This window comes from Austrofundulus limnaeus, unplaced genomic scaffold (assembly GCF_001266775.1).
Source record: "Austrofundulus limnaeus strain Quisiro unplaced genomic scaffold, Austrofundulus_limnaeus-1.0 Scaffold1248, whole genome shotgun sequence".
NCBI lineage: Eukaryota > Metazoa > Chordata > Actinopteri > Cyprinodontiformes > Rivulidae > Austrofundulus > Austrofundulus limnaeus.
Window position 1 is genome coordinate 49,669 of NW_013953650.1, and position 9,457 is coordinate 59,125.

At 42.7% G+C, this 9,457-nt stretch overlaps 1 protein-coding gene across 2 annotated transcripts in view; it reads left to right on the forward strand.

Moving 5' to 3' along the window:
• The window catches only part of camk1gb (calcium/calmodulin-dependent protein kinase IGb), an 18,596-nt gene that overhangs the window by 5,689 nt on the left and 3,450 nt on the right, over positions 1 to 9,457 (forward strand). Inside the window, exons 2-13 of one of the 2 annotated variants that reach the window (XM_014031419.1) lie at positions 471 to 649; positions 3,038 to 3,148; positions 5,523 to 5,648; positions 5,760 to 5,834; positions 5,997 to 6,135; positions 6,256 to 6,379; positions 6,451 to 6,526; positions 6,686 to 6,798; positions 6,879 to 6,957; positions 7,090 to 7,177; positions 8,206 to 8,555; positions 8,636 to 8,726. In XM_014031419.1, coding sequence (XP_013886873.1) covers positions 3,063 to 3,148; positions 5,523 to 5,648; positions 5,760 to 5,834; positions 5,997 to 6,135; positions 6,256 to 6,379; positions 6,451 to 6,526; positions 6,686 to 6,798; positions 6,879 to 6,957; positions 7,090 to 7,177; positions 8,206 to 8,555; positions 8,636 to 8,687 — 1,308 coding nt within the window. In that variant the 5' untranslated portion in view covers positions 471 to 649; positions 3,038 to 3,062 and the 3' untranslated portion in view covers positions 8,688 to 8,726. The remainder of the gene's footprint in view (positions 1 to 470; positions 650 to 3,037; positions 3,149 to 5,522; positions 5,649 to 5,759; positions 5,835 to 5,996; positions 6,136 to 6,255; positions 6,380 to 6,450; positions 6,527 to 6,685; positions 6,799 to 6,878; positions 6,958 to 7,089; positions 7,178 to 8,205; positions 8,556 to 8,635; positions 8,727 to 9,457) is intronic. The other variant, XM_014031420.1, reaches the window with a different exon arrangement.

Consider the following 9,457-nt stretch of genomic DNA (forward strand, 5'->3'; position numbering starts at 1 on the left):
TTAACATGAACCTTTAGTTTAACGTGAACCTTTAGTTTAACGTGAACCTTTAGTTTAACGTGAACCTTTAGCTTTAACATGAACCTTTAGCTTTAACGTGAACCTTTAGCTTTAACATGAACCTTTAGTTTAACGTGAACCTTTAGTTTAACGTGAACCTTTAGTTTAACGTGAACCTTTAGTTTAACGTGAACATCAGTACAGTAATGTTCTGATGTTCATTGACACTTCTCTGCTCTGACAGACATTCTGAAGTGTCATAGATCCAGTCATCAGCTGCTGATGAAGACTGAAAACATGAAGTAATCTAAGAATCATGTTTCTGTAAAGTTCAGTCTGTTCTTATCTTCTATACTTATTTATTTTACCCTCTCACTGACAGAAACATGAGCTGTAACGTGTCTCTGTTTGTGTCAGATTGATCAGACATGAACACCATGTACTGAGTGACAGTTCTCCTGTGTCCCCAGGTCCAGCTCAGGACTGATGAATGAACTAATCTGAGCTCTGAATGACACAACCCCCCCCCCCCGTCTGTGGCTGGACTAATCCCCCTGACAGCTATTTGTCCCTCACAGGCACTAATCTGTCCAGAGTCCACTGAGCTTTTGGTAGGAGAGTCAGAGCTCCAACAGCACAGAGTCTCTGGGTAAGTCTGCTGCTCAGTGTCTTGTTTCCTTCCACTGGTGGGTTTAAATCTGTTTGTCTGGTCTGACACTGGTGGGTTTAAATCTGTTTGTCTGGTCTGACACTGGTGGGTTTAAATCTGTTTGTCTGGTCTGACACTGGTGGGTTTAAATCTGTTTGTCTGGTCTGACAGACCTGAAGAGTCTGAACTGGACTGAATGTTTCTGTGGAGCTGCTCCCTCTGCTGAGGGACGTTTGAGATGTTAAAGAGAAGATGGACGATAGGTTAGATTGTGTTTTAAAAAGCTGAGCTGCTGCAGGTTGGGACTCAGTCAGGTTGGTCTGGTCCACTGGTACCCCAGCCTGGTCCTGGTCCTGGTCCTGGAGGACCACTGATCTGCAGGTTTTACAGGTTTTGCTGGTTTGAATGAATGAATGACTAACATGTCTCTGAAGAATCTGCAGACCTGCTGCAGGGCAGTGAAACAACTAAAACATACAGGATAGTGGTCCTCCAGGACCAGGACCAGGACCAGGGTGGGGAACCAGTGGTCCAGTCCTTCTGGTTCTGGTGTTGGACAAACAGTTAGATTGTGTTTAAAAAGCTGAGCTGCTGCAGGTTGGGACTCAGTCTAGTTGTGTGTGTAAATCACTGAATGTTGGTGGACCTCGTCTCTCCACCGTGTTTAAACTTAAACAAAACGTAGATAAAGATGTTAAACTTCAGCCGGTTCAGGTTCTGGTTTTAGTTTTTCAACCTGTGGACAGGTCAGGAGTTCCTAATCCATTATATAAGACAGAACAGGACAGAAAATCAAATTGGGTAACCTGAGTACTCAGAGAGCCTCTAATCCTTCTCAGAACCTTCAGTTTTATTCAAGTGGTTCTGTACACAAGTCCAGGTCCAGGTCCAGGTCCAGGTCCAGGTCCAGGTCCAGGTCCAGGTCCAGTTTACTGCTCATGATGTAAAGAAAAACAGAAATAATGTAGTCTAACAAAAGTTTTTTAACACTTTCTAATAACTACACTTTATTTAGTCTTATTAATCATTAATAAATGGTTCGTTAATGTTGAAAACATCATGATTAACACTTAATAAGCTATAAATTGATATTAATAAAACATCTTAAAATTAAAGTAAAACAAAATTTATAGTGTTCAGTGGAGTCAGGGTTAGACATAATATAAATTAAATTTACATGGAGTTGAAATTGAAAGAGTACCAGAAATAAAATTCTTGGTAATAATCATTGATGAAAAACTATCTTGAAGTCACATATAGAGTTTATCAGACAAAAATATCAAAAATGGTTGCAGTTATTTTTAAAACCAAAGAATTGTTAAATAGAAGTTGTCTGCATACACTTTATTTTTCACCTGTAGTGCCATATGTGTCTTATTGTGTGGAGGTTTGGGGTAATATTTATTAAACCAATAAAGATCCAATAGTTAAACTTCAAAAATAACTAAATGCTTTCTGACTATGATTTCTGTCTGATTTCCACAGGTGTAGAAGAACCTGTGGTTCTTCAGGGTTTTGTCTAAAACAAGAAATAAAACATTTAAACTGTTTTCACTTTAGAAGAGTTCATTCAAACACTGTCTGTATTACTGATGGTTCAAATGTTCTCTGACCATCATTACGTCTGACACCTGCTGTGAAAGTAAATTTATATGAGCATTTACATACAAATACACACAGTACATATATACAAATACACATATTATATGTACAAATACACCATATGTGTACAAATACATAGTATATAGAATAGTTCATGTGTTTTTAAGCATGAATAAACAATGAGTTTGGGAAGTGATTAACCTTTATGGGTATAGGTTATTAAGTCTAATGATGTTAACTAAACATTTATTAATGGTCAATCAGGCTAAATTAGGTGTTATGAAGTGTTAGCAGGTCTGTATGAGTCTCAGGGTTTCCTGCTCCTGGCTGTGAAGTCCTGACCAGGTCAGAGCTGTAAAAACACAGTGAAAAGAGAGAAGAGCAGCTTTAACCAGTGACAGGAGGTCTGATCTAAGATCTCATCAGTGTAAAGAAACAGTTTGTCCACCTGAGAGGAACCATGTCGTGCTCTGAATAAAAGCAAAGCTGTGTTTTTATGGACGATTGTTTGAAGCAGGACATGAACATGGTGATCAGAGCTGCAGTGATGAGTCAGGAAACCAGAAGCTTGTGTCTGACAGACAAGGTGTCCTGTGCAGACGCTCCAAGCCTCAGGACTGCTTGGTCATGGCTGCATTAATCCCAGCTGTCTGCGGCTGTCATTAGAGCCAGGAGGGAGGATCACGCTGGCTCTGCCTCCAGCAGCACTCAGACACTGAAAGTAAACCAGGTCAGCGTGGAGCTGAGCTGACGTCTGTGTTTCTGTGTTTCACTTGTGTCCAACAGAAATCCTGCTGAAGCAGCTGCAGTCATGGGACGCCAGGAGGGCGACTACGCCTGGAAGAAGAACACGGAAAACATCCAGGAGATCTTTGACTTCATCGAGGAGTTGGGATCGTAAGTGACTCCATGAAACCAGGTTTCTCCTCCTGTCCTGAGAAGGATGTCAGATTAACACTTTGACTGGATAACAGACCTACTTTAGGTCATTCTCAGCCAGCGAGGAGCTCCCACTGTTAGCACTCAGACAGAGACAGGGCCGATGTCTGGACGTCTGAGGTACAAATACTACACAGAGTAAAACTCAGAGTACCAGTTGGGACCAGGACAAAGCAGAAAACACAGGGTTTACTTGTGTTTCCTGTCAGCTGTCTGTGGCAAACATCGGAATAATTAAGACTGAGTTTCTATAAGAAATGTTTTTAACAGATATTTTTGAGGATCTGTACTATTTTTGTTATAATTTTTACTTATATTTCATTACATTCAAAACATAAAAATGATATTACGTTTCTTTACATTTACTTAACTCAGTTTGATGGAGTTGACATCACTTGGTTCAGTAAATTCAATAATTCATTTCTTAGAGAAAAATAATGTTACTTTTCAGATTATTGGGAGATTTATGACTTTTACTGAGTACTTTTCTTATCAGTGAAATTCATTTTTAATGTCATTTTCTGTTGAGGTATTTTTACTTTTACTTTGTTTGTTTTCAAGTACTTTACACACTTCTGCTTTTGCATGACATTGTTTGTTGCTTTGTTCAATTTAAATTCAGTTTATTTATATAACTCCAAGTCCCAGCATGCATCGTCTCAGGGCACTGTTCATAAAAACCACTAAATGTAGAGAAGCTGTCAGAGAATCTGGATCACCTCTTCACTGTCTCCATCCTGAGCAGCAGGTGGCAGAGGAGAGGAAAAACTGCCTTTAACAGGAAGAAACCTCCAGCAGAACCAGAACAGGTTTACACTGCAGGTCTGCCTGGTTCCTGGACTCAGTCTGGGACAGGTCTGCCTGGTTCCTGGGCTCAGTCTGGGACAGGTCTGCCTGGTTCCTGGACTCAGTCTGGGACAGGTCTGCCTGGTTCCTGGACTCAGTCTGGGACAGGTCTGCCTGGTTCCTGGGCTCAGTCTGGGACAGGTCTGCCTGGTTCCTGGGCTCAGTCTGGGACAGGTCTGCCTGGTTCCTGGGCTCAGTCTGGGCCAGGTCTGCCTGTGTTTCCACTGCGTCAGGGATTAAGGACCTATAATCCAGCTGAAGGACTATTCCCAGCGTGGGAACAGAACATCACAGAGCACAGTAATGAGCTCTGACAGCTGAACCAACCCTCAGAGATCCTGAGCAGTGTTGTTCTTTCTGCTGTGCCCTTCAGCCACATCAGGAGTGAAGTTCTGCAGAGCAGGGTGCCCAGACCTGGTCCTGGAGGTCCACTTCAGGAGGTTTTAGAGGTTTACTTGAAGTGGGGTTAAGGGTTAAGGTTAGCTAGATGTTCTAAGAGTTTCACTGAAATCCTTTCAGAGCTGAGATATTTTGCTAACAGAGAACCAGTGTAGCCCTCACACAGACTGGGTTAGTGTTTACGGCTGCCATGTCCTCAGATTGGACTTGAACTGGCCCAGCTGTCATTAGTTTGTGTTTGACTTGAACTGGCCCAGCTCTCTCATTAGTTTGTGTTTGACTTGAACTGGCCCAGCTCTCTCATTAGTTTGTTTTTGACTTGAACTGGCCCAGCTCTCATTGGTTTTTATTGGACTTGAACTGGCCCGGCTCTCATTAGTTTGTGTTTGACTTGAACTGGCCCATCTCTCATTGGTCTTTATTGGACTTGAACTGACCCATCTCTCATTGGTCTTTATAGGACTTTAACTGGCCCAGCTCTCATTAGTTTGTGTTTGACTTGAACTGGCCCAGCTCTCATTGGTCTTTATTGGACTTGAACTGGCCCAGCTCTCATTAGTTTGTGTTTGACTTGAACTGGCCCGGCTCTCATTGGTCTTTATTGGACTTGAACTGGCCCATCTCTCATTGGTCTTTATTGGACTTGAACTGGCCCAGCTCTCATTAGTTTGTTTTTGACTTGAACTGGCCCAGCTCTCATTGGTTTTTTTTGGACTTGAACTGGCCCGGCTCTCATTGGTTTTTATTGGACTTGAACTGGCCCAGCTCTCATTGGTTTTTATTGGACTTGAACTGGCCCATCTCTCATTGGTCTTTATTGGACTTGAACTGGCCCAGCTCTCATTAGTTTATGTTTGACTTGAACTGGCCCAGCACTCATTGGTTTTTATTGGACTTGAACTGGCCCAGCTCTCATTAGTTTGTGTTTGACTTGAACTGGCCCAGCTCTCATTGGTTTTTTTTGGACTTGAACTGGCCCGGCTCTCATTAGTTTGTGTCTCTGAGGGGAAACAGACTTCTTCCTGTGTTGTCTCTAATAAAGCAGCGATGATGTCGTCTGACACTTTGCTTCTCTCTTATTTCCCAGCGGGGCGTTTTCTGAGGTTTACATGGTGCGGGAGAGGAAGACAGGGAAGATGTTCGCCATGAAGTGTGTGAAGAAGAAGAAGAAGAGGGACATCAACCTGGAGAATGAGATCGCCGTGTTGAGAAGGTAAAGGTTTTAGAAACTCAGCAGCTTCATCCTGATGGTCCCACTTTTATATTTGACTTTAACTTTGCAGCGACGTGTTAAAAACCTGTCTCTGTGTTCTCCGTCCAACAGAATCAAACATGAGAACGTCGTGGGGATGGAGGATTTCTATGAAAGTCGGACTCATTACTACCTGATCATGGAGCTGTGAGTTTTATCTCTTCTTACATTTGATCTGCTGGATTTGGTCAGAAAAGGAGTAGAAATATTTCATCAGTACAGCTGCTGCTGCTTCCCACGGTTCCTCCTGTGAGGTGAGTGAGGAGCATTCTGAGGCTCAGCTTTGACCCGGTTCTGTTTGTGTGTCAGGGTTTCAGGCGGGGAGCTCTTCGACCGGATCCTGGACCGGGGGGTGTACTCAGAGAAAGACGCCAGCAGAGTGATCCAGCAGGTGCTGCAGGCCGTCAGCTACCTGCACCAGAGTGGCATCGTGCATCGAGACCTGAAGGTAAGACCCTCCTCAGTTAGAGCTAGCTAACAGTCAGCTGCAGATAAACACTTCAATAATTAAAAGAACCAGGACAGGTTTGATGTTTCACACACCTGCTGTGTTTCTGTCCTCCACCAGCCGGAGAACATCCTGTACTACAGCCAGGACCAAGACTCAAAGATCATGATCAGTGACTTCGGCCTGTCCAAGATGGCGGATAACGGCATCATGTCGACAGCCTGTGGAACCCCAGGTTATGTAGGTGAGGAAACAAGCCTCCGTCTTCTTCTGCCTCATTTTTACCACTCTGTTAACATTTCCTCTCACTCTCAGCTCCTGAGGTTTTAGCCCAGAAGCCCTACAGCAAGGCAGTGGACTGCTGGTCTATTGGAGTGATTACCTACATCTTGTAAGCACCTACTCCACAACCTGACTTTTACTGGATCCAGTTCCAGATTAGAGCATGCTGCTCCTCATGTAGTGGTTGTTGAGTGATAGCTCCCTCTAGTGTCTGCCAGCACAGCTACAACACATTGTAGAGGATGTTTAATCCATGTTTTCCCTGCAGACTCTGTGGATACCCCCCCTTCTATGAAGAGACCGAGACCAGACTGTTTTCTAAAATCATGAAGGCCCAGTACGAGTTCGACTCACCTTTCTGGGATGATATCTCTGAATCAGGTAATTACACGAGGCACTGCTGGCCTTCTTCACAGCGCTCTTCTTGTCTTCACTTTCAGTGTTTCATGTTTAATCTGCAGCCAAGGATTTCATCCGTAACATGATGCAGAAGAACCCCAGCATGCGTTACAGCACAGAGCAGGCGCTACGACATCCATGGTGAGCTCCACCAACAGTTAGGTCACTCAAAGGGATTACACAAGACCCAGCCATGAATCAGCTGCTCAGAGTCCAGGCTAATCTCTGGCCTGAAATAAATGAGAGCTTTCTGTTACGTGATCTGTTCTCCAGGATTATCGGGAAGACGGCCCGGAGCCAGGACATCTACTACTCTGTCAGCGCTCAGATCCAGAAGAACTTTGCCCAGTCCAGGTGGAAGGTCAGTCTGCACTGATCTCTTGGCTTCCATGTGGCGTCCTTAATGAGGATGTGGTTTGTAGCAGATTAATCAGGTGTTAAAGGACAGTTAGATAAGATGTGCTGAGGTAAAGCTCACTAAACCCTGCTGAGTTAGTCAACAACAAACAAGCTCAACTAGGTTCAGCATTACAAAAGACTGGTAACATTACATAAAAACCTCTCCTTGTTTGGCCTTACTCAATCATTAATAAATGGTTAATTCATCTTGAATACGTTAATTAAAGATGATCCATACTTAATAAGTTATAAATAAATAATTATGATTTACCCATAAAGGCTAATTACTACCTAAACCAACATACTTATTGTATATTCATTATTATTTAGCTTAACTTAATCATTAATAAATGGTTAGTTAACCTTGAAAACCTCATTAATGTAACATGATTAATAAGTAATAAGCTCTAAATTAACACATTTATTAATATGTTACCCATAAAGGCTAATTATTTCCTAAACCAACGTACTTAATGTATATTCATTTTTTAGCCTTACTTAACCATTAGTTAATGGTTACTTAACACTGGGAAAATCATTATTTAAGGTTGATTCATACTTAATAAGTTATAAATTAACACATTTATTAATGTGTTACCAATAAAGGCTAATTACTTCCTAAACCAACATACTTGTTTATTCATTCTTAACAAAACTCATGAATTAATTATTCTCTGTTTGCATGAATATTCACATACATATACACAGACTAGTTAATTCATGAGTTATTAAGCATGAATAAACAATGACTATGTTGGTTTTGGTACTAATTCACCTTTATGGGTAACACATGAATAAACATGTTAATTTATAGCTTATTAAGTCTGAATCATCCTTGATGTTTTTCAGTGTTAACTAACCATTTATTATTGGTTAAGTAAGGCTAAATAAGGAGTAGTTATAGTGTATACTCTGTGTAAAAAGGAGACATGTCTGCTGAACGTCTCAGAGCAGCTCAGGTTTGACCCCTGTCCTCTGGTCACTTCACAGCAGGCCTATAACGCAGCTGTAGCCATCAGCCACATGAAGAAGCTGCAGCTGGCCCACTCCGAGCTGACCCTGAGGCAGCCCAGTGTCCCCCACATCAGAGTCATCGACGTGTCCTCACCAACAAACACCCGCAAACACCTAGATCTGGACCAGCCGGAGCCCAGGGGGGCAGACGTCAACGGGAACATTAAGGAGCCACACCACATCCCTGTGCCCCTGAGCAACGCAGACCTGAAGAACCAGCTGCACCCACTGAAGGCCACACAGAGCCACAGTGGAGCGCACCACCCTCACACTATAGCTGAGCAGGGAAAACATGTGTACCACTCCGAGCCCGCCAACCTGAACGGGTACGGATCAGCACCAGGTCACACGTCTGTGTTTGATTTGAACAAAGAGCTGATGTTGGATGAAACTCTTCTGGTTCCAGGTTCTCAAAGAATGGGACGACTCTGCAGACTGCAGTTTGTTCTGTCATGTAAAAGCTCCGTGAAGCTTCATGGAACAAAGCTTTTAATTTGGTAGGTTCCTGTAAAACCTTCACCACTTTATACTAAACTCATCTTACGATCATGGGAACTACATGTTGCTATTTAGCTCAATATCTGTAATATTCACTGACTTATACCTACTGTTGTGATAGCTGTGGTGGCCATCTTGAATTAGGTTGACTCTTCCTGAGAGGTTTTTCAAAATATGTTCAGTTGTTCACAAGATGCTTAGCTAACAATTCAAACACACAAAAAATCTCCCTTTCCTCTTCCTTCACCGTTCAGCTATAATGGAGTTCACCTGATTCAAGATGGCTGCCACAGCCGACCGACGTTAAAAAATACAATAAAATTACTATAATTCTGTCAATTACAGCTATGAGCTGAAATGTTGTTTAGCTGAGGTTCGTTCACAACACAAAGTTTAAAAAGAATCTAAATGTAAGATGAGATGATTCCCAGTGGTGGGCACAGCTAAGGTTAGCTTCACTAACCTCTAATCCACTAAACAAGAGTCTTAGTTCCACTAACCCTAAACCACTAAACAGATTTTAAAAATTACACCCTACACCCTACACCCTATACCCTACACCCTATACCCTATACCCTACACCCTACGCCCTACGCCCTACGCCCTATGCCCTACACCCTATACCCTATACCCTACACCCTACACCCTATACCCTACACCCTACACCCTATACCCTACACCCTACACCCTATACCCTACGCCCTACACCCTACGCCCTACACCCTATACC